This window comes from Anas platyrhynchos, chromosome 1 (assembly GCF_047663525.1).
Source record: "Anas platyrhynchos isolate ZD024472 breed Pekin duck chromosome 1, IASCAAS_PekinDuck_T2T, whole genome shotgun sequence".
Lineage (NCBI taxonomy): Eukaryota > Metazoa > Chordata > Aves > Anseriformes > Anatidae > Anas > Anas platyrhynchos.
The window spans coordinates 191871754-191895319 of record NC_092587.1 but is presented as its reverse complement, the minus strand read 5'-3'; the positions used below and the strand labels follow the sequence as shown (position 1 = coordinate 191895319).

The following is a 23566-nucleotide window of genomic DNA, read 5'->3' as shown; positions in this document are numbered from 1 at the left end:
TCCTGTAATATATTTTATTTGATGTTAAAGGGATCATCCTATAATTTGCTGCAGATATATTTTAATATAAGGAAGACTATCAGTATGAAAACATTGGAGCATAAAACATTCAGATTTGTACCACACCTTTTGTAAACGTACTATTATTAGAGTTATAAAATGAAAGCCATTCCATGTCCTTCCAATTTTGCATTCGTAAAGGGGCTTCTTGTTGTAAAAATAATACATATTTTGTAGATCTGTTCTTTTTATGTAATATTTATATCTTGTCTAAGGAAGGAGTGCCAGAAATGTAATGAAGTGAATATGTATATTATTTTGTTGAAAGAATTTCTGTCTTCAATCATCCCTTCCCCTATAAATTCCTTTTTACTTAATAAAAAGTTTAACAGCATGTAAAGAACTTCAGAACTTCTACTTGCAGCCTGGACAGCTGTCAAACACCTTTAAGTTTCAACTCATATTCCATGAATTATATGGCTAATGACAGCACATAAAGCATTTTTCCGGGTATAATATCCTTAAGTTTCTAATGTTAATTTAGTAACATTTAATTTAATATTGCATGCTTATTCTGATTTCCCTGTTCCTGTGTCCTCTGAATTATGTATTATATACATGCATATATGCTATACTGTACAATATTCAAAAGACACAACATATATTATGTGTATGCATATGCATAACACACCTATAATACATAAGCATTATATTTATATATATTGTTATTTTAAAAGAATATTTGACAGATACCGCAAATACAAGAGTAAATGCTTGTACTCCTTCTTCATCATAAGACACAGTTAGTTAAACTGGACACAGTCACACTTTCATATAAACTATCCAAGCCTTGTTACCACAGAATCCCGCAGGATGTAGCCCAGTGTCTTTAATGGAATTATATGGATCTTCTGTTTAAGCACATGACAAATGTTACTGCACTAATGATTCCCCATGAGTTTCCTACTTATGCCTATTCCTAGGTGCTTTATAAAACATATCTCTGTGGGATCACAGTTAAAAAAAACAACATTATTTTGCAATTTACAGCAATGTTCCCTTTCTAATAACCAAAGTACTACAATTACCAAGTTTTCTCTGCAAGTCCTTTAATAATTAGCTGTCCTAATTAAGTCCCATACAAATAAATGTATCAAAAAGAAACAAGAACTGCTGGGAGACTGGCTGGAGTGTTTATAAGTAAAGAAACTTCCACTGTGTGATAGATATACATCTGCTCAATAGAACGTGTTTCAAAGCACCTTTAGAGACCTCCTTAATGCTTGCCACTGAGTCAGGGTTGCAATTCTCATGTAATATCCTTTGTTACTTCAGTCCAAACAGTTAATTATGCAGATAAGAAATATCATCAAAGTCAAACAATCACAGACTAAATCACATTACTAAAGGTAAATTACTAAATTATTTTTTTTTATCTGATGAAGCCTAAAGTTTATTTTAATTATTTTGCAGTTGACACAATTTTATGTTACCACAGTCATTTAAAAAAGAATCACAAAACAAAACAAAACAAACATATACAATATTTTATATATTCTATACTATAGAAGAACTCCATAAATGCATTCCAAGGTTCCTATACCAGCAGTGATACAACAGCCATTCTTACGTGGTATGAAAAAAGATTCAGTCCTGTCTTCTCCCAAGAGCAGATGGATAATGCTCATCTCATGAGAAAACAGACCAAATTACCAAATACTTTTCTGTGTGCTTACGCATAGACCAACACAGGAAAGTGGAGGGTAGAATTAATGGCACACATCACCTTGGACAGCCAAAAGCTGTTGCTATTTCTGTTGAATGTTGAAGTACAATTCTTCTTTGTATTTCTTTGGTGCACAAGCAAGCTAAGGCTTGGGAGTTCCTAATTTTTTGGATTCAAAATGAGAAACACATGACCCCAGAAACATATCTCAAGTTGTCTGATGTCACATTCTCAAAGCCACCTCAGGAGACACCTCTTCTGGGTGTTACATACTGAAACAATCTGCCACTATGCTATGTTCTTTGCTATGTCTATGCATTTTATTTAAACTTTGGATTTTAAAGTTTAAAATATGCATAGTGATGCTTAGTCTGAGTACACAGATTAGGGATAGATTGAGCATTCATACAGATGTTTGTTCATAACAGATAACAACAAACAACTGATGTTTCAGTTAGACAGCATACAGTAAATATTATTTAGCACTTTTCATCTCCACTTTTCATCTACAAGAACACATAAACAACAAAAATGCCCAATTTCTTGTCATTAGGCAGCACTACCTGAATAATGCAAATAGGGAAACTGAGGCAAATGGAATCATCTCGAAGCCTTTTGTGTGGAATTCTGATGATTCTCAAAATGCTTAACAGATAATGGCATTAATAAAGACTTTAAATAAATACCATTACGTGTGCTATAAATGTTTCTGGCATCTGTAGGACACTTTAAATTATTGATTAGTGCTACACCGGACAGAGCTGAATCATCAACGCCTGTCCTTGCACGATGACAAGAGGATGTCTTGTAAGCAATTTATTTATACTCTTAATATCTTCAGCAGGAAGTACAGTCTGGTTAGGTTTTGCAATCATTAAATAGGAGTGATTTTATATGCATTGCCCTTCATCTATAGACTTCTTCCTAGAGCAATCTCAGTCTTAAGTGAGTGCAATTACAAATAGGCCAACCTTTTTCAGCCTAAAAGAAGAAAGACAATCTGGAATCTTGCACACTAAAAAAGATTTATTTTGGCCAGAAAGAAGACCAAGGATCCATATTAAAGCTCTGTGTATTCAGTTATCCCTAGTTTATCCTGCTTGGAGGTACCAGAAAACTGGAATCCAAAGGATTGTTTTCTTTTTTAATAAAATGTGCAGGTGGTCTTGGACTTGCCAAGATATAATATTTTTTTAAAGAGATGAACAGATCTGGCTTCCTCTTCAGTATCTCTCTTAATTCCACAACATAATAATCATGATCATCAACCCAGGACATAATATTAAATTAGTTTTTATCCCTGCTGTGCATTTTGAGACTGTTGGAACATATTACCCCCAGTGTATTGTGTGCTCTTAGATCCTATTCCATGTCAGATCTTCAAATATTTACAATGCAAAAAATATTGTCTGTCTCACTCAGCAATGCAACCCACATGTCTTTAACGCAATTCCATATCAGCACTTCAGATCAAAACAAGACTCTAAAAATTATAAAAGACAGAAATACTTTTAGTGGCATACAGCCAAGTACGGTCTAAACACTTTGCTTGTGAGCTCGTCACATGCATGCAATATTTGGAATACAGCTCATAACCTTTGGCTGCACAAATATAGAACTTCAGTCAACAAACTCAAGCAACAGTTTGATTCACTTGAGTAAAATCAGGCGTATCGGCAACTGACCTGATTTAGATGTTGTAAGAAGATGCCCAGCTCCACTGGCCACATGAGAACATGCTGTTCTTTGCAGAGAAAAATCAAGATTCCCAAGTGCCAGGAGAGAGCAAGGCAGTATTTCAGTGGGTTGGAGGTCTGCATGTGGTCTTCCTAAAATTGTGTTACCTTCTCATTACATGGATCACATCCACTAAAGGGCTACAGAGATGTCTGACCTCTGCATGGGTTCATTTTACTACATCCATACATGGCAGGCCTGACTATCATACAGCACACTGAAGGTCCATCAAAAATAATGTACAGTTTCATATAGGTATCTCCCATTTTCGAATGGCCCACTGCCAGCCCACCTGAAACTCAGCAAGTTGTCATTACAAGGTGTCAAAGTCTGATTTAAAGGTACAAAGTTTAATCACAAAGTTAAATATTACATCTAGGAAAAGAGCAATTCTCATGATAGCCCCAAGAAGTTACTTCACTACAAGAAGTTTTCCTCTTTGGAGTAGAACACCCATCACACTGCCAATAACCTGAAAACTTTATTCATATTGTGGGTTACAGATTTCTCCATTGACTCTACAGAGAAGATCAGAGTAAGCCACATTTTAAGTTTTAAGTAAATCGCTGCAGTTTTCCATCAGAAAGCTTGTTTGGAGTTTGACTTAGAAGGAAGATTGCTTCATTTAGTTCAGAGACAGTTTCAGCTCTTCTGAGACATTTAAGATGGCAGGCTAACAAGTCATGAATCTTGATAAAATACACAACAGTTTTAAATGATGAAACAGAAATAATGGATGTAGGCTTTTATTGCAAACACATACATTTTGTATTAGATTAAATTTGATTTCCAAACCAAAGTAACTGCAATTTTGTCTTGTTTCCAGATTTGCTATCTCAATTCCAGAGAAAAAGTCTCTTCACCTTTCCTATGCCTCCATGCACTGACAAGGGAAGGTATACAAAAGATTACTAAGTTCAATATGACTCTAAAGCTGAATCAAAAACATCTCACTAGATCAACTGTATACCCATTACAGGAACTGTATACACACTGAAAAATAAACACTGGCAAATGCAGAGTACAATCTTGGAAATGTCTCAAGTGAGTGGGTTTTTAAAAAGGGTTTATAAAAGATATAAATTCTGGCAACTGTAAAACATTAACTTGAAGACCGAATGTAACTCTGTTACTCTTCAGGAGAACATCTTGCATTTCCCTCTGCAAGGTATGGGGCAACAGGCAAGATCAGGTCCTCTCACATGAAGCTGGTACACAAAAGGGTCACCAGACCAGAGGCTCACCCCCCGTCCCCAATCCAAAGCCTTGGTTTTCTTTAGCCTTCATCATGAGCAAGTGTTTTCAAAAGGTAAACTCCAGTTGTGTTACTTCTGTGCAGCCTCTACAGTCATCCACCACGAGGCCACGGCTTGGCAGCACCTTCGCTGTCCAGGCTGAGGCCATCCTCCACCAGCAGCCTGCAGCAGGCAACGTGCCATTGTTTGAAGACTGAGACCACTGCTCCTACCACACAGGCAGTGTCTCCAAGTCCCCTTTCACCCTTCTTGGTGTTCACCACCAGTGGACATCCCACCTCTGCCAGCTGCGTGGCTGGCACAAGGAAGGGAACCCATCCTCACTGGGCACTGCCTGACAGACCCCAGAAAGCAGCCAGCCATGGTCCAAGACCCTGCAGCCTCAGCTGCCTTCGGCCAAGCTCAAAGCAGGCCACCAGCAGACAGCTCTTTGGCCGGGCCCCATGAGAGGAGCCCAAAGTAGTGGCCAAGCTCCTGCTGAGCTCCCCTCAGGCAATGGCAGTGTCCCACCCTGGGGCTCGTTGGGGCACATGGGGAACACAACGTTCCTCAGAGGGACACGGGGCTCCTCAGAGTGTGGGGAACACAGGAGACTCCCCCTCTGCCCTGACGAGCTGGGACCCTCGTAGACCCGTGCACCCTGCGCCGTGTAGAGGGGACGCGGTGGTCGCCGCCGGCTCCCTGCAAATCTCCTCGGAGTTCCCCGAGAAGTTTGGGAGAGCCCGGAGGAGCCGTTATTGGGCAGAGCCGCAGCCTCCCTCCCGCCCCCTGGCCGCACGCTCCCGGGACGAGCCCCGCAAGAACCCCGGGGACGGGACACCCCGACCCACGACCGACCCCCGGGGGAAGGGAGCGGCAGCCCTCGGGACGCCGCCTGCGAACCGAGCCCTTCGGGGAATAAAGAAGGCAGAAGGACGCTTACCATCTCGCCTGATGTTGGAGGACCGCAAGGCTTTTATAGATCCGCTCTGGGCAGGGGCGGTGGTGCCCTGACGGCTGCAAAAGTTCGCACAGACGACGGCGTAGAGGAGGAGGAGGATGAGCAGTTGCATTGGGATCCGCTGGGCACGGGACCGCGGCTCTGCAAAGAAACCTGGCGCTTGCCTCTCGCAATTTATCCGTCCCCCACCCCCTGCACTTTTTGGTTGTTGCTGTCGCGGGTTGCTGGAGGTGCAAAAATAAAATAAAATAAAATAAAATGAAATAAAAAATTAAAACGGAGCCCGAAATCGCAGCCGGAGCTCCCGAGTTACTCTCCCAGCTGCTCCTAAAACTTCCTGCGCTCTCAACTTTTTTTTCTGCTGCTTTTCTGGGGCCGTCCCGAGGCAGCAAGGTGAGGTAGAGATCCCTCGGCGGGGACCCGCCGCCCCCTCCCGGGCCGCAGGCGGGGGCTGCCGCAGCCGCGCTCCCCTGCGGCCGGAGCCTCGCAGCGCCCCTGCTCGGCTCGGCTCCGCTCGGCTCGGCTCGGCCCGGCCCGGCTGCAGCCGCCGCTGGGGTCGGGGGCGGCCCGGGGGTGTGGGGAAGGCGGCCCGGGGGTTGGGAGGGAAGGGAGGCGGGCGGGAGCCGTGCCCGGGCCCTCCCCGCGCTCCCGGCCCGGGGAGAAGGGGTGAGGGGAGGGATGGTGAGAGGGGGCCGGCCCCCTCCGGGGCGCCCCCCGTTCCCCTCCTCGGGTTGGGCAAGGGTGGCTCGAAGTACCCCAGCTGCTGCAGGAAGCTCGGGGGCGCAGCCAGCGAGGACACGAAGAGAAACCGCACGTGGCCCTGGGAGAGAAATGCATGGGCTCTCCTCCCATGCCAAGCACCACCACCGTAAATGTCCAAAGCATTTCATAAATGGTTAATTCCTGCTAATTAATTCCCCTCGTTAAATTGGGTCTGCTATTAAAAGCTTGCATTAGCGCCTGGAAGAGTTAAGGTCTGAGCAAAAGGTATGTGAGCAGATTGTGATCAGATTGCTTTTTTAATACTCTTTTCCTTTCCATTAGCTACAATGAAAATAATCAAGCGAAGTGAAGGCAGAGAAAAAACAGTCAGGTTTTAACTGTTCTCTAATAAATCCTTACCTACTCACTTTGTTTCTTAAGGCATTACATACAGTCCCAGGCAGCTAGCAACTTGTAGCACGGTGCCAGACCTTAAAACATCAAACACCACCTTAGTAATAGGCAAAGTGTGTCGATAGAGTGCTGTGTCAGGACTATGGGATGAGTCCTGCTACACACAGAGGACTGCCTCTGGCTGTATGAAACATTTTCTCCAAAAGCATGCTAAAATGACAATGGAACTGAAACATCTTGTGTGTCTTAAGGAGCCAGTAGGGTGCAGTTCTGTTAATGCATAACTCAGGCTTCTTTATCCTTTTTGTGTTCCCCAAAGCTGACAGTGAACCTAATCCAGCTCCTGTGTGGAAGATAAAGGAAAGGCCCCAGTAGTTCTTCATCTATGAGCAGATGCGCCTATACTGTAGGTGCCCACTTCAAGGGGGAACCGGACAGGCAGAGAGGCAAGGTGGCGAATCCAATCATCCTAACAGAAGCATAAAGTTAAGTAAAGGAGATACAGAAAATGAAGATAGGGGGAGCTCTGAAGATGTCTTCTGTTCATCCAGTCCACGTCTGTCTCTTTCCAATTACGATATAAGGAACTAGCAGAAAACCTCAGAAAGATTTCAGCAACCAAACTATCTCCTGAGGGCGGGCACCCCAGAGGAAAACTGTGGCTGCCTTTTCAGATAAAAGGGAGTGACCAATGCCCTGGTCAAAACACCTCAGTGAAGTCTTTCTCAGTGCCCTGAGGCCCTCCTTCTTGCTTAGGTTGTTACAGCCTGTGGTTGCTTCCCCCTGGGGGTGTGCAGCGGCCCTTAAGAGATGGTGGAGGAGGAAGAGGAAGAAGGATAGATCACGTTGCACCCAGAAGGCAAAAAAGGTGTTCTGACAGTATCTGAGCAGTTATAAAGCTCAGTCAATAAAGGATGCTGTTTCCAAGGCTATTCCTCTTTCTGTACCCCTCTTTATCCACATTTATAAAATTTGCATTTTATAAAACTCATATGTCTTCCCAAGAACTGTCTCTGGAGCTGGAGTCATCTGCTCTCTTTCTGGCCCCATGTCCTCCTGGCTGTGCAGGTCCAGCTTCAACACAAGAGTGAAACAAGCTTTCACCTAAAAAATACTCTGCAGCTGTTTGGCTGATGTGCTCCCTGGCTTGATGCAGACTATAAGTTTAAATTTCCTCCAGCTGACCAGGGCTCAGATCTGAAGCTTCCTACAGCTATGTCTATTTTTTATTTTAAGCTACGTCTATTATTTATTTATTTATTATATATATTTTTTTAATATTAGATACTTCTGTGGTGCCTAAGATGAAATTCCTGTTTCTGCAGCAGAGGTACTGCTAAGTGTACTTGTTGCTTAGAGAACTCTCAAGCAAAACAGTGTGGGGCCTCATAAATTAGACAGCGATGAAAACAGGCAAGTGGATTCCAGCACCAGTGGCTTTGACATATCTCAAGAGGAACTGTGTATGACTCCTATCGTACATTCATGGTACACTTCTGTTCCTCCCTTTGCAAAGCATGGTATGCTTCTGTCTTTGCTCTAAATCTGAAAGTAATTTTGCAGAAGCATTGAGTTTTTTCTCAGGTCAGAAAACAGCCAAGGAATATTACTGTGGGGTTCCAAACAGAGGCATTTTTTTTTTTTTTCTTCATTCAATATACAGGTGTAAAGCAAGATTGTGGGACAGAGTAGCAAGGCTGACATGCACTGGTAGACCTTTGTAAAAAAGCCTGTACTACAATGACTGTTTCTAGAGCTTCTCAATTCACCTTAAAGAGCACAAAAGCACTACAAAAAAAAAAAAAAAAAAAAAAAAAAAAAAACTTTATAAAGAAGCATCAGAGAACTCCATGTCAAAGGATGAGAAGTTTGGATTGTACTTGGACAGTTTTAAGAGCAGATCACTGGATCTTCACTTTCTGGGGAATATTCTAATGCATTAGCTAAACTCTAGGGGGTTGGGATAATTTAAAGCATTCTATAAAGATTTCTATATGAAGACCAGCAGTAACTAATGGTCACTGCAAAAAAGAACATATGGATGTGTAAGTGTGTTGACCTAGATAATTACAAATCTGTCATCCTAACTGAGATCCTGGCAAAATAGTGTAACAGTCGATATGAGGTTTAATTAATACAAATTAATAGGGAAATAAGATAATTAATGGTAATCAACTTATATCTTATCAAGCTAACTTGGAAATCTGGTTGACAAACAGAATAACATCAAATTACAGCCTTTATAAGGCATTTGACATAGTACCACACAATATAAATCATATGAAATGAAAGTCATGCTTACTAAATGTTTTGAAAATTCATTAAATGACAGATTAAAAAATGTTAATAAAAAAGGAAACACTATTAAATGGATTATTTGCAAGAGGGTCCCACTTAGTATAATTTGTGGTTCTGAATTGATTTGCATTTTCAACAATGACCTGGGAAAAATGCAATCATTACTCATGACATTTGCAAATGACAAAATTCTTGAGGGAGAAAAAATTTGATTTATACCAATGGTGTTATATGGAAATAGATGTGTAGATACAGGGTAGAACTGCAAAGCCGAGCAAGCACTGGCATAACTTATGTTTTAAAATAGCCAATAGTAGGGCTATCCAGTTCCCATGGCATCTATCTGACCTCATTTAAGTCTTCTACAAGTGCCTGGTGTAGGCCAGTCACATAAGATCCATAGGGAGAAGCAGGTGCCATCAGAGAGCAGTTTAGCCCATCAGTTTTAGGCAGCTGTGCTGTGCTGGGATGAATTGTTTTCTGGTAGTTACGGTTTCTCTCCACTGACTACAGAGACAGCATAGGGAATAAATACATTTATAGCTACTGGATAAAGTATTTAACCCTGGAAACCACTGATGCAGGAATGATTATGGGGATGGATTATCAAGGAAGTCAATGGGCTGAAGCCCTCACTGTTATTACTTGCTGGCTGGCAGATGCTCCTGTATCACACAGTTTGTTCATGGAGCACAGATGTGTTGTATGCACATCTTAAAGCATTGGCATTATGGTGAATAAGTAGCAAAATCCAAGATCTTTGTGCAATAGCACTAGGATCTTTGGATATTTATTTAACTAGGAAATACCAGTTAGAGTAAGGGCATTATGCTTTCTTCCATTTCTATTAGACTGCTGCATCAAGTTCCTGTGAATACAGCCTGAAAAAGGACCATGACAAACAGTAGGAAAAAAAAAAAAAAAAAAAAAAAAAGGGAAAAGAAAGTCACATGGTCAGTTAGGGGGTGAAAAACATACCATTCAGGGAAAAGTGTAAAGATCATGAACCATTTAGCTGGTCAATGAGAAAATCAGAGGGCTCACAGCCTGAAGGTGCCTCCATGGAGGTAGGCTATTGATTCCAGGAGGCTATTGTGTCTAGTGAAAAATGACTTATCATGACAAAAGTTGGAGCTAGACTTTTAAATTAAGATTAGAAATAAAAGGCATACTTTTCAGTGTGGCAAGCCATGGAAGTTTCAAAGTTGTTTTATATTCTTCTTCACTGAAAATTTGAAAATCAAGATTTAATGTTTTCCTAAACCTAGACATGCAGTTTCAAGATGTAGTTAGGAACTCACAGGGTCTATCGATCAATTCTAAAAAGTCTGTAAAAATAACAGGGAAAAGCATGTTAATATGTACCATATTGCAAACCAGGGATGATATTTGTAGTTGGTTCTGCTGTTATTGGAAAATGACAACTAAAACTATTTACCTCCAAGGATGAATACAGGGCAGCGCTGTGACGTCTGTTAGAGGAGGGCAACAAGTGATGGCAGTGATCCCATCCCCTTGTTTATAATTTGTGAATGACTTGAGAAAGAGCAGAGGTGTGTAGAGTAGGATGGAGAAAAACAAACAAAAAAACAACAACAACAACAACAAAACACAATTGCCGAAAGCAAGTCTGAGCAAATGAATGTAAATATGCCGGCAGACCAAAAGTGTGCAAGAGAAAAGTGGACTAACCCACTATATGGGTAGAAATAGCAAATAGTTCAAAGTGATGTGTTGATAAGACAATCACAATAGCCCACCTGGTGGAGCAGGACACCCAGAGGAGGGCAGCACAGCGAAGAGTGGCCCAGGTTTCCTATCTGAGCTATAGGCAGCAGTTCAGCAGCATACAGAGAAAACCTGCTATGAAACTGAACACCTTAGGTGTGGAGATTATCAAACGCCAGCCCAAGCAGAGCTGCCTAGTACCACCAGCTACACACTAGGAATTTAGCATTGATTAATGGCAGCTCATTAAAACACTCCGGACATTAGCGCTGGGCCACAGACCTGCAACTGGTGCTGCTGTTTGTCCTCCTCCAGCAGCCAGCTGTGGCTCACTTGTCTCTCTCATTTTTCATGACAGCTGCTTGCAGCTTTAATTTAAGCTTTATTTCACTTTTCCCTCTTGTGCCTGCACTGCTGCAGGGTTCTGTACCCTCCTTTCTTTCTCTGTTAGCCTGCTTCCCTTCCCAACTCTTAAATGATTTTTGCTGCCAAATGCAACTTTTGGCTAGATCCCCATTGCAAGTGTTAGAGACAAAATTGCACCACTGGCAGATACACACAGGTAGGGAGGGAGGAGGAAGGGATGTCAGAAATTGAATGTGTTCATTCATTACATTTAAAGAAACTGCCATATCACTCAGACTCTCCCAGTGGTACACAGTGACAGGACATGCAACGTGCAACATTCATGGTCATACTTCCAAAAAAATGCATATGAATCACAATGAAAGATGAAATGTTGCCCTCCTGAGGTTAAATAGATTTTTTATTTTTTTTCCAATTGATAGCAGTGGAGCAACCATTTAAATTTAAATTCATGATTAAAAACAATGGGCTACACTTTAAGTATTTCTTAACAAGAAAATGATACTATCAAAAAGACTATATTTCTTCTGTATCCCAGTTCTCAGCTTCATAGATTTTAAGGATAGAAGAGACCCTTCTGTGATGATGTAGCCTGACTTCTTGCATAAATGAAACAAAGCATTTTTTTCTAACCTGCAACAATTTCTCAAAAGCCAGTTTGATATCTTTTAGGAAAAAATAAAATAAAATCAAACCTTAATTTTAAAATAGAAAGAAACTCAGTTTACAGTACATTGAGACAGAGAGTTCCTCACCAGCATTAAGTAATTCAAGTGTTTAATAACTATTTTATTCCATTTTTTTTTTAATTTAATTTTGTTTTATTTTATTTTATTTTATTTTATTTTCCTCTGGATCCTGTACGGTGTATGAGCAATAAGGATCTATAAGTATCCTCATCTTGGCCTCTTAAAATATTTGGATACAAGTAATATGAGCCTACTGCTTTGGACTTAGTAAAACAGCTGTCCTCAAGCCACAGTCAATTCTACCTAACCACCCTTGTTACTTCTGTGACCAATTTTTTTGCATCTGTCAAAATGAGGTCAAACAGATTTTGTTTGTCCTGGATATGATTTGAGTTAGAAAATTGTCACCTAGAATTTCATAGAAATTCTAGGAATGTTTTATTACTGGCAGACTAAGACCTCAGGGATCAGAGGTTTCAGACTAAAATTTCTTGTGTTGATTCATGTTTTCTGTCTGAACATTGTATCAATTAGTTACAAAATAAAGTGTCCAGTTATAGTGAAACAGATAAAAATATGCTGTAGGTACCTCAGACTGTTATTTTGCTCAGACTACATGTATTAACTCTGGTCTTTTCTGTGTTCTAACCTCTGGGACAGGAAAGAGATAAGTGAACTTGACTTGAGCATTTTCCTTCTCCACCACAGTTTCAGCATAGCTGGGAACTCTCAAATCCTGTAAATTGTTATTTTATGAATAATTAGGACGCACCAGCTGAACAATATTATAGAGACTAAAATGCACCTCAGTGCTAAACCCTCAGAGCAGTAATTTGTGTCTTTGCTACACAAAGATGGAACAAACTTCTTTGCAGTATGTGCTCAATTGTAAAGACATGTCAGAGATCAAATGTTTTCCTTTGTTGATTAAAGATTCCCTCTCAATTTCCTGAGAGTTGAAGTTCTGAGGAATCATCATAATATGTGAGTCCTATACAAGCCATCTAGATCATATGAATTTCAGAATTTTTTAAGGATTGAACCTTGTAGTTATGTAAAACTCTTCCTCGTTCTCCTGAGTTATGTCCTCCTGAGTTGTTACAGATTGTCTTTCATTCTTTGTTTTCAGTTTTACATACTCATCTTGTCGGCAGAGTTTCAAAACCACTGAGCTATGATTCTGCACTTTTTTCTTTTTTTTTTTTTTTTTTTTCTTTCCTTGATGGGTAATTTCATTCCTCTTTGAGGTTTGGTTGTCCATGTGCAATGGAGATGCTTACTAAATCTGATTGTCCAAAAACCTGAACCTTAGTTTCTTCTGTTCTTTCCAACTCAAGAATTTTCCACATCATTTCACAAATAGGGAAATTTCTGGCTTGCACTAAAAAATGTATAATGCTTGATGGAAGATCACTTTTCCATTGCTGACCATCTTAGTCCTGTGTGTGGTTTTGTGCTTGGAAAGTAAACTTGTCATATTTCCTTTTGTGGTGCTCATATTTCAGATACAGCAAGATGAGGTCTTTTTAGTCATTTCACAATCAATAAGTAGACACTTCTAAATGGATAAAGCCAGACCTAAGGGTCAGAAATGCAAAACTGAAGTTCAGAACTTTGCCTCCCGGTGCTTACATCTTAAAATGTACTCTATGCTTACAGTTCATTTTTTTTTTCAGGGAAAATAATTTTGTATCACACTGAAAATAGAACACATATACAACAAAGTACAATAGATAAGAAAACAGAGTTTCAAATGGACTTGATTTCTAAGTACTGGAAAAAGCACACTAAGCATATCATAATTTCTTGCTTTTAAATATGTGCAATTTATAAATCATCTTGTTAAGAAAAAAATACTTTCAATCAACTTTAGATAACAGTGCACAAGAATATGCATCTCATCATCTTAGGTGCATAAGTGAGAATTATTTACCTCTGGTTCCCGATTAGTGTAGGTACATTCAGGCTGGCCAAATCTTTCTTCAAAGCACATTGTCATAAGAAGGAGGTGAGTTCACAGCTTTATGCACACAACACATTAACATAAACTAGTTAACCACCTGGCATTGGTTAAGCAGAATTTATGCTGATACTGTGCTAATGACCTTGCACTATCATTAGACTAAATCAGTCTCCTGGGAGAAAGCCCAACAGAGCATACTAATTCAGTGTATTCCTAGGCAGTAGCAAGTACAGTAAAATATATTTTGTCATTTATCTAGCTCTATTTTCATTCTGAAGTACTTTCTAAGTTAAATACCGAGGCCTCTCCAGAGGCCTATAAGATGGAGCAACCAAATAAAAATATGCATTCAAGGGAGACAAACAAGAGAAAGATTTGTGCACACTTGCAGTCACTGTGGGCGTTTTAACGTACTGGTGTGGTATTTTAACAAGCGTAGAATCATCTCTAAACATAGACTTAGAAAAAGCTTAGAAGGATGAACAAAACATGGTAGGTTAAATCTGAGATAGTCTCCCTTGGTAGCCTGTGAGAGAAACAGGTGCCACCAGAGGGTGCTTCGTCTAACGTAAGATTTTCATATTTATCTTCAGATGTGTTGAGTTCCTTTTGCCCCAGGCCACCTCAATGAATAACTTTCCTTTTTCCCCCCAATTGTAAGATGACTATGCATGATTAACGCAGACTTAAATGTCTAACTTAAGAAAACATAAGTTAGGGAAGACGAATTCCAGCCTGAACAATCAAAGCAATCAGGAAATTTCAGAAATAAAATGTTTTGTGAATCTTAATTCAGCCTCCTTTTGCATATGTGGGTTATATTCTTTATTTTTTGATGTGAAAACTACCTTTTTCAGAGGATTTAGTACACATAAGGGAGGGAGCTGAGTTATGATTTTACAGTAAAATGGAGATAATATGTAGAACATTTACTTCATCTATTGCAGAGTTGAAACTTATGAAGTGAGTGGTGTAGGAAGGGGATGAAAGAGAAAACTAAAGACAACTGAGTTCCCTGAAAGGGTTTCTACACCTGTCTGGTTGTATTGCTACACAGATGATGTAAACCAGATTTCTCACAGCTGGTCTCTATTGCTGTGTTTCTCATTTTCTGGATGCCCAGCTAGAGACAGTAGGGTCTGACTTGAAGAAGTGCAGAGCATGCATAGCTATACTTGAAGGTAACATAAGTTGTTTCTTGAATAGCACTATATAATGCTAAGGTTTATAAATCTTAGTATCTAAAACTAGTGGAAACTATTTACTCTTTCAACACCCCAATGCCACTTGAGAAATTTCGCTGTACGTTATAGCACCCAAGTTAAATGCCTGGTGTTTATTCTGCAAAATAAAATTCTGTGTCTAACTACAGATATGTCTGTTACACAGACAAATTTAACAGTTTTGAATGGGATTCATGTGTCTGAGATGTCTATATAAGAATAAGCTGAGCTGATCCCTGTCAGAATCTGTTTTGTTTTTCAGTGACAGCAAGGGAAACCCAATGTGATGAGCTCACGTGCGGGCAGCTCAGGGCTGCAGATGTCTGAAGGTAAGCCAGGTGAACCCTGCATTCATTGATGACTTACATTTGGGGCACTGAATGAAGCATATTCTATAAGAAAAAAATAGTCTCTGATCATGTTATTTATTAGGTGAATTCATAATAGGTACACACAAGGGACAAAATTAAGGTTGCACAGAATGCCTTTTGAAAGCTTGGCATAGCAATAGCAGTATAATAATTATTCTCTGGGAATGAAAAGACATCAGCCTGAGGCAGACACTTGGAATATTGCATTTCAGTTCAAATAGTTAAAGTTTGAAAAGAGAGTCCTATAGCAGGAAAGGAGAGCAAATTAATAATAGTTTTACCAGCTCTTCCTGAGAAACTTCCAGCCTCTCTAGGTTCAGTGGAAGGTGGCAGAGCTTGTAAGGCAGCCCTGTAAGCCTGTGCATGTCTCCACTCCAGTCCTTTGCTCAGCATTAACTCCTTCAGAGTTAATAAGCATATAACATTTTCAAAAGTTTTTACAAAAATGGCCCAATCATAGGAGCCTTTCTCTGGAAGCTTGTTAGATGTTTGTTAACATCCATGCTGTAGGGACAGGGAAAACTGTGGTTGAATTATTTGTCTAATATCAAATGACACAAAATTATCAGGTAACAAAAGGCAGCCCAATTCGGTGTTTAACTCATTAGGCTAAAATGTCTGACAAAATTTTCTCTGATTCTTCCTGGTAAGACTGTACCATGCCCTTGCATGTAGGTCAATGACTTTATGTGCAGGTGTTACAGACTCATGGAAAAGGACCTTTGCTAAGCACTTAAAATTGCTTGTGCAATGTTGTCACTTAAAAAAATCTCAGCCACAACAGAGGGACTGTGGGTTCTAGCAGGAGGTGGTTGTACCTCTTCATTAATGGTTCCTCAGACACAGCTCAATTTAAGTTTACAAGACACCTTTCATATGCCCTTCTGGTGTAAATGTCTTGGGGGATATTGTGTGAGCAACAAGGAGTCTTACAGTTTCACCAAGCATTAGCTATTGTTACCTTTTCTTCCTAACTTACTTTCCTCTGCACTTCACTTGCTCTAAAGCTGCCCCAGATGGTGGAGGTCAGCAGGACCATGCATTAGAGGCTCACTCTGGCTGTATCACAGTGGAAACTTACATTAAGCAGGGGGGAATTGTGTGAGCTCCTTATGAGCCATTATGAACCCACTGAACAGTGTATGAGAATGTGGTGACCTTCCTAGGCAAGACATTAACATCTAACATATTGGAAATGGGCTTTGGAGACATGAATTCTAAGGCTGACTTGATTTAGTTTACTGCAGGATGCCAGAAAACTGATTAAGACCTTTATTTCAAAAAATGTCTACTTATTTTGGAAACACGATTTTCAGAAAAACACATTGCCTTCAGCCACAGTCCAGGCATTACAAATGCATATGTACTGTAATTGCAGCTTTACTTGGGAAGAGAGAGAAGCGGACCATGAACTTTTTAGTCTTTACATTAACACTGACCAATTCAGTGCATGATTAGACATATTTGCATCACTGCTGTTCCCCCCACCCCACCCCTTTTAAATATGTGCTTTGGGATTGCTCAATGTGTTAGAAAGGTGTTTTGGAGAGAGCTCATATTTGTATGGCTTTGCTGTCAGCTGCCCTATATCAAATGTCAGTGGAGATGGAAAGTTAATTGTATTTAGTAACATCATCTGAATTTACCCAATGCAAATCTGCATGGCAGAAAATATTTCAAAGTCCTCCACAGAATGACTGCTACAAACAGACAGTTATGTTGTTAGTGCAAACCTTAGGCACCAAGCAAAAACTCCAATAAAGAAAGACACTTACAATTATTTACCTAAGAAAGAAATATCCTTGCCTAAAACTTCAACACAATGCAATCAGCTGCACTGGTCTTCAGTCAGACATCAAAGTAAACCAATCTGTAACAAAATCAGCTGAGTCACTGAAATTTGAAAAGAACAATTTGTAGAGGGCAAAATAGTCAGGTTTCTTTCTTGGATAAAAAGGGATAGAAAAGTTTTACTGAAGATTTTATGAAAGCATTCAAACTGTTTTCTGATCAAACCTCACAGTTTCAACACAGAAGGAATTTAAATACCTGAAAACTGTGGTGTTTGTGCAAGATTTTGTACCGGAAATTATGCACTTACCTTGACTGCATTCTTACAGATGATACTTTTACCTATCTATACAGTACAGGTTATTTATTCTTTGTTAGAATAATTTATTGCATGCACTTGCATGCACACACTCTGCCTTCTAATGTATTTGCAGAAGAAAGAGACCCTATTTTACGTTCATCGTCAGATATATTCAGGAAAATCAGTTCAGGTAACCTAGCTCTGTGACTATGAAGCAGGTAGCCAATCTATAATTTACTGTTTGACCATTTTTGTATTATATTTTCTTAGTGCTTTCATATACAAAGTAAGGATAGTAACTCTCTACAGAAGGAGTAATAATGCATGCTTCTAAATTCTGTTGCAGAGAGCATAGAAGAAAAAGCAAATGAAGTGTAAGGGACAATCTATGTTTGACAATTCCCTTATAAGTATGCTACACCTAAAAAGCGTAAACAGAGATTCAGATGAAAAATGAGAAGCATTTCTGTTATGTTAGATATTTGAGAACCATGAAGAAAAAATAAAATACAAGGAAGATATTCCTCCTTAGCTTGGAATTCAGTCTATAATTGCAGTGGAAGGAGCTAAGGTTCAAAGAACTGAATCATAAATGTTATTTTTTTATTCATAAAAGTTAAACAGTAAATAGTTTTAATAGCTTTACTTTCTGTCAATTGATGCCTATTTTCAGATACAGTCCCAAAGTGATAGTCAGCCATAATGGGCAGCCCAAGTAAGTAATTATCAGCTGTAGCCCAAGTAACTGATTATTAATGCATGTTTAACTATCATACACAGCTTTTATGCATTATTTTAACTTCATCCTGTGTTTTAAAATGAAGGTTGATGATTAAGAAGATTAAGAAGATTGATTGATTAAGAAGAATGATGATTTTTTCTCTTCCTGAAGGAGTGGTGGAAATGTCCTTATGCTTATTTACACCCAGAATTTATTTGTGAGCAGGAGTTTGTTTGTAGTTTTTGTTTACTCTCCATTGAACATTATTCATGTAAAAGTGGAAGTCCATATTGTTAGACATGTCTGGTTTGGTAAAAATATCTCACAGTTTAAGTAGATTAAGCTCTTGTGAAATTACACTAATTTGTAGCTTTTCGTGAGTACTAACTTTGAAGTGACAGTCTCCCTGGTTTCAGGATAAGGTAACTCAGTGTGTTTCACAGCTGCTAAGTTACTCACAAGTACAGACTATAATCAGTGATTTGAGTGATTTGAGACCCTGGGTAGGTTACAGAGATGTGTCAAATGAAGAATGAAGTCAATAAAATCACAATGCCTTTGCGCCTTTCTTTGGTTTATAATTCATGTTGCCTTTATTTTCATCCTACCTTCACAAATTCATATATATATATTTTTTCCAGCTATTCTTAAACTTTGTTATTCACATCTTAGGTATTCTGAGGGCAAATATTTTGGCCTATGCAATAGTAATCTTCTTTAATTGATTTGGGATGTCTGCCAGTCTCTTCTATTATTCTGTGCCCATATCTATATATGACTGGCTTTTATCCAAGTGCTGTCATCTTTCTCATCCTCTTCGTTCCTTTGCTCTTTTTGTGCTGAGAGACAGTATTCTTAGCCTTTGAGTACTGGTCCTTCATGTGTCACACTTGCCGTGGAAAAGGTACAAAGGACAAACTTTCCAAATACTGAGATCTGTGTTCTTGGCTTTTCTGGCATTTTCTCTTAACTATTTTTAGTTAAGTCAGTTGTTGCAGGTACTCATCTACTTAATGAAATTACATACAAAGTTTTGATACATTTACTAGTATTTAGTACTCTGGTGAACTTATTTTTACTGCCTTTTTTTTTTTGTTTGTTTGTTTGTTATGTATTTTACTTAGTGTCTTTCACTCTATATTTGATTCATTGAAGAAAATAAAGTGATTCAGAATCAAAAACTACCATCATCATGTTCTCATAAATCTTTCTCATGAAGCTTTTTGATTTCTGTAAAACGTGAAAAAGAGATCATTTATAATGAGTTTTAATGTAATTGAAATTCAACTTGGTTTTATATTGGGGATTTTTTTGTTTTCATCTTCACTATAAAGCTCATAATGGATATCGCTTCTTTTAGATTAAAGAACAAAAGCTGTCTCTAGACAAATGAAAATTCCTGTGTTGTGGATATATCTGATTGCGTTTCTACGGTCCAACTCTTTCTTCATGTGTCATCTGCTGCAAAATGTGTTTTGCTCTAAAAGACATAGAAGAAAAGTAGTTGTTCTTCAGTGTCTTACAATGAAATATCAACACGGATCTAGAGATGAAATATAAAATTCAGTTGCAATTAAGGATCACGACAAGTTCATAAATATAATTAATATTATATTTATTACCACTTCCTTAGCCAAATATATACAGCCAATTCAGTCAGTAGAATGAATGTGATTAGTAAAAGGACCCTGTGTAAGGTTAACATTGATAGATGAAACATTTCCTAAAGACGGCCTTGAAAACTTTGTTTTTGTGGATTTATTATCTGATCAGCCAGATGCCCATCACCTGCTTAATGAAGACATTGCAACTGTCCTCTCCTGTCTTCAGTTCATGAAATCATCTGTGATTCATCTTTTGTGACTCTAAGACATGATCTATTTGCATATTGAGAAACCCTCATGGATGAACCCAGCTGGACCCCAGTTGTCCAAATGAATGGAAAATAAAGATGGTTTATTATGTTCCTTTTATAATCAAAATTATGATTTTGGTGACTATGTCTTCAGGGTTGTAAGTACTGGAGAGAATATAGATAGAAGTTGAAGATCTGACACTATCAACTATAAGCACTATTACTTGAATTCTTTGGAGATGACACCATTCAGATGTAATTCAGAATTGTTATATTTTCTCTTGGATCATTATACAAATATGTTTAAAAATAACACATTGTAACTGTCTACTTTTATTTTTTCTATTAATACTAAAAATAAGAATGTCTTTTATTGTGTTCTATGTAATATACTATGTGGAACTTACATAATTACTATCAGTAACATTCACTTAAGGTCTCTATTTAAAATAGTATCTGAGCAGCTCACTGTTTCAAAATATGTTAATCTCCATAACAACTCTGTTAGACCGTATTAATTATAACCTGCCGTCATTTTACAGAAGGAGATCTGGAAACCATAGGCTCTTTGTGTACTATTTTTTGAAAGCAGTGCTGATTTGAACATATATTTGCCAGCTGACCATGTGATTCACCACAGGGAGTGATGCGAGGGACAGGTTTTGGGTAAGCCAGCTGCTTCACGCAGTAAGAAAATCTCTAATACCTTTTCCACTGTAAGGTGCACCCGAAGGCACCCTAATCTGCAGTGACAGCAGATCCACCCTAGCAGCATGTGCCTGGCCATTTTCATATTTCTTGCCCGCCTTTGCAGTGACTTCATGGGACTAGTATGGCACGTACAAGAAAGCTTACAATTCTTCCTAGAAAGGACTGATTTACCATCTGCAACTGAAGGTACGATTTTTAGTCAGTCTTCATTTTGGTTGCTTATAAGGACAAGGTTGATCTTGTAACCAGGTCACCAGAGTGTACAACCATGTCAGGACATTGCTGTGACCATGTAGCTCAGGTTTAGTAATAGGCATAATTGCTGAGACTAGGTAACTTGTTCCATATCACATGGGAATTATGTTGAAATGTAGAGAATCAAAATCTCTATGTCCATAGCCAAGAACAATATTATAGCTCTTGAGCCATCTATCCCATGGAAAAGTTTTACTTGTCACATAGCACTATTTATACTCAAAAAGTGTTATAAATGGTAACTATTTAGTGTTCACAAAGTTCTCAGAAGACAAAAAAAAAATATATATTATTCTAACTACATATGTCTTAGTCCCGAACCCAAAGGCTGCAGTGTTTAACCAATGCAGATTATAGATTTGAATCTATATTGAATGTTAAACTTGGAATTCAGGACATAGCACCACAGAAGATCCAATCTTTGCAAGGTCTATTCAAATGACTCAGTAGGCTATTTTGCCATCTTGTCTTATAATTAACTACAGCAAGTGGTAATTAACAGGGGTGTTTTAAATCCTTGATTTAATGTTCTTCTAAAATAGATACAAGGTAAATGGAACCCTGGACAATCTATCTGGCTTTCTCCTCTCTAGCATTTCAAAGGCACCTAGAAACTTGGCTTCTAAGTACTACTAAACACATTTAGACCCAAAGGGCATGACATACATAAAAATTAGCCTGAGTGTAAGAAAAAAATACAGAAAGGGCATATTGGCAGCATTGCATCAGAGAAGACAGTCTGTTCAGCATAAAAAAGGAATAGAACCAGGTTGAGCTACCTCTTGAAACTCTTTAGACTTCAGATGACATTAATAAACTACTTGTCTCTCATGTATACAGCATTATTATGTATAGGAGAAGAATATAACACTCTTGTGTATTATTTAATCTGTCCCCAGTCTGCAGATGCCTAATCTCATGCTCCACAGAGACTTTTCAGAGTTTGACTCCAAATTTTCTGTACTTTCAGAGATGGCAGAGCAAGCATAGCTGCACACATGTAAATAATTAAAATGATACTGCAAAGAGTATATAGGAAAGTGGGTTGCCTGTGCCACTTATTGCCACAAAATCTAATGAAGCTAAATATTCAGGAGCAAACATAAAGCAATGGATGATTTATGAACAATGAGTATCCAGTGTTAAAACAGCCACAATTTAAATGAAATCCAAACTAAAAGAATTGGAAATACTCAATATTTTCCCATAGAGTGATGGGAACAAGAAAATATCCCTACGTTAAATTATTTCTTACTTATATTTACTTCTGGGAAATGGGTGAGGCAGTATGATGAGGAGATAGCATTCATTGTGTAAATGAGAGGTAAGGACTATTGTGGTGTAAAATAAATCTTTCATACTTACATAGCTGCACATACTACAGGTAAAGCCTTTTATCTGCTATGCCTGGAGCTCTAGAAAAATAACTAATCCTAATCATAGTGTGATTCTTTCCTGTGGGAATTTTTAGTATATGTATGTGCAAAATACTCTTAGTCAAAGACATTTTTAATCTCTTTTTACTGATTGGTACATATGAAGCAAGGTGAAATGAATTACCTAGTGAGAGCTGGTGCCTAATAGTCTAGTAATAAGACTGGAAGTTATGAGATCTGCAGTGTGTTCCAGTTTTAGTTACAGTGAATTGATACCTGGTTTCAGAGACTTTGGGATCACATTTACATCTGCTTTTACTAGTTTCTGAAGAGTGAAGGAGCTTGAATTGGAGCAAAGAATGTTAGATATATACATATGATATATAGATATATATCCATATTCAGAATAAAAGCCATTAATAAACGCCAAAGTGGGAACTTCTCCCATCATTACGATTTTGTCAAAATTTTGACCTATGGTGTTCTTCACTGATAAAAGTCACAGAGCAGCAATGTGATCTACCTTTAGTTTTCAGCTGAATGCATAGTGTCATCTCAACCTTTTCCCACTTGCACCAGCTATCATTGCAAGCTCTGTAAGACACAGCATAAATGTTGTTTCTTTCTCCCAGCATAGCTTCTACAATATTTTCCATGAAGAGATTTATGGTATGTTTCATTTTCTATTCAGGATTTAAAAGGCTGATGAATTTGTCTCTGTTTTGAGTCAAAGATGGTTGCGTCTGTTCACAAATCAATTCATCTGCAATTAACATGCAAAACTGAAGTGGCAATTCTTTGAAAATAGGATAGGTGTCAAAAATAGTGTAAAAGGACTGCAGAAGATCAGTTAGCCCAAGCTCCTGCACTGAAACAGAATCAAAAATTTAGTGGTTGGAACAAGTCATTTAGAAAATATTTCTGTTTAGAAGTAGCTCAGATTGAGTTTCAAAGGAGATGTATAATAAAAAGAACAATATAAGAACTGAAAATTAATTGCTGTTCCTGATTGCTGTTGAGTTTTTTTGTTTGTTTGTTTGTTTGTTTGTTTTTGGTTTTGTTTTATTCCTTCCTTCTATATAGTTTAACATGACTGTAGTTCTTTGGAAATGAGTTTGCCATACTTAAAACAACCATCACTGT

General features: G+C 38.6%; 1 protein-coding gene and 1 long non-coding RNA gene across 8 annotated transcripts in view; one reads left to right on the top strand and one right to left on the bottom strand.

Annotated features, from left to right (window-relative positions):
• The window catches only part of PDGFD (platelet derived growth factor D), a 145416-nt gene extending 138852 nt beyond the window's left edge, over positions 1-6564 (bottom strand). For 2 of the 7 annotated variants that reach the window (XM_027465069.3, XM_038175904.2), the window contains exon 1: positions 5642-6260. In XM_027465069.3, coding sequence (XP_027320870.2) covers positions 5642-5771 — 130 coding nt within the window. In that variant the 5' untranslated portion in view covers positions 5772-6260. Of the gene's footprint in view, positions 1-3911; positions 4882-5641 lie in introns of those variants that run through there. The other 5 variants (XM_072032740.1, XM_038175891.2, XM_038175906.2 and 2 more) reach the window with 5 other exon arrangements.
• A 12279-nt stretch (positions 6565-18843) lies between these two features.
• On the top strand, positions 18844-20208 carry LOC140001505 (uncharacterized). Its single transcript, XR_011806751.1, has 2 exons — positions 18844-19130; positions 19587-20208. It is a non-coding gene; the product is annotated as an uncharacterized lncRNA (long non-coding RNA).
• Positions 20209-23566: the final 3358 nt, after the last annotated feature.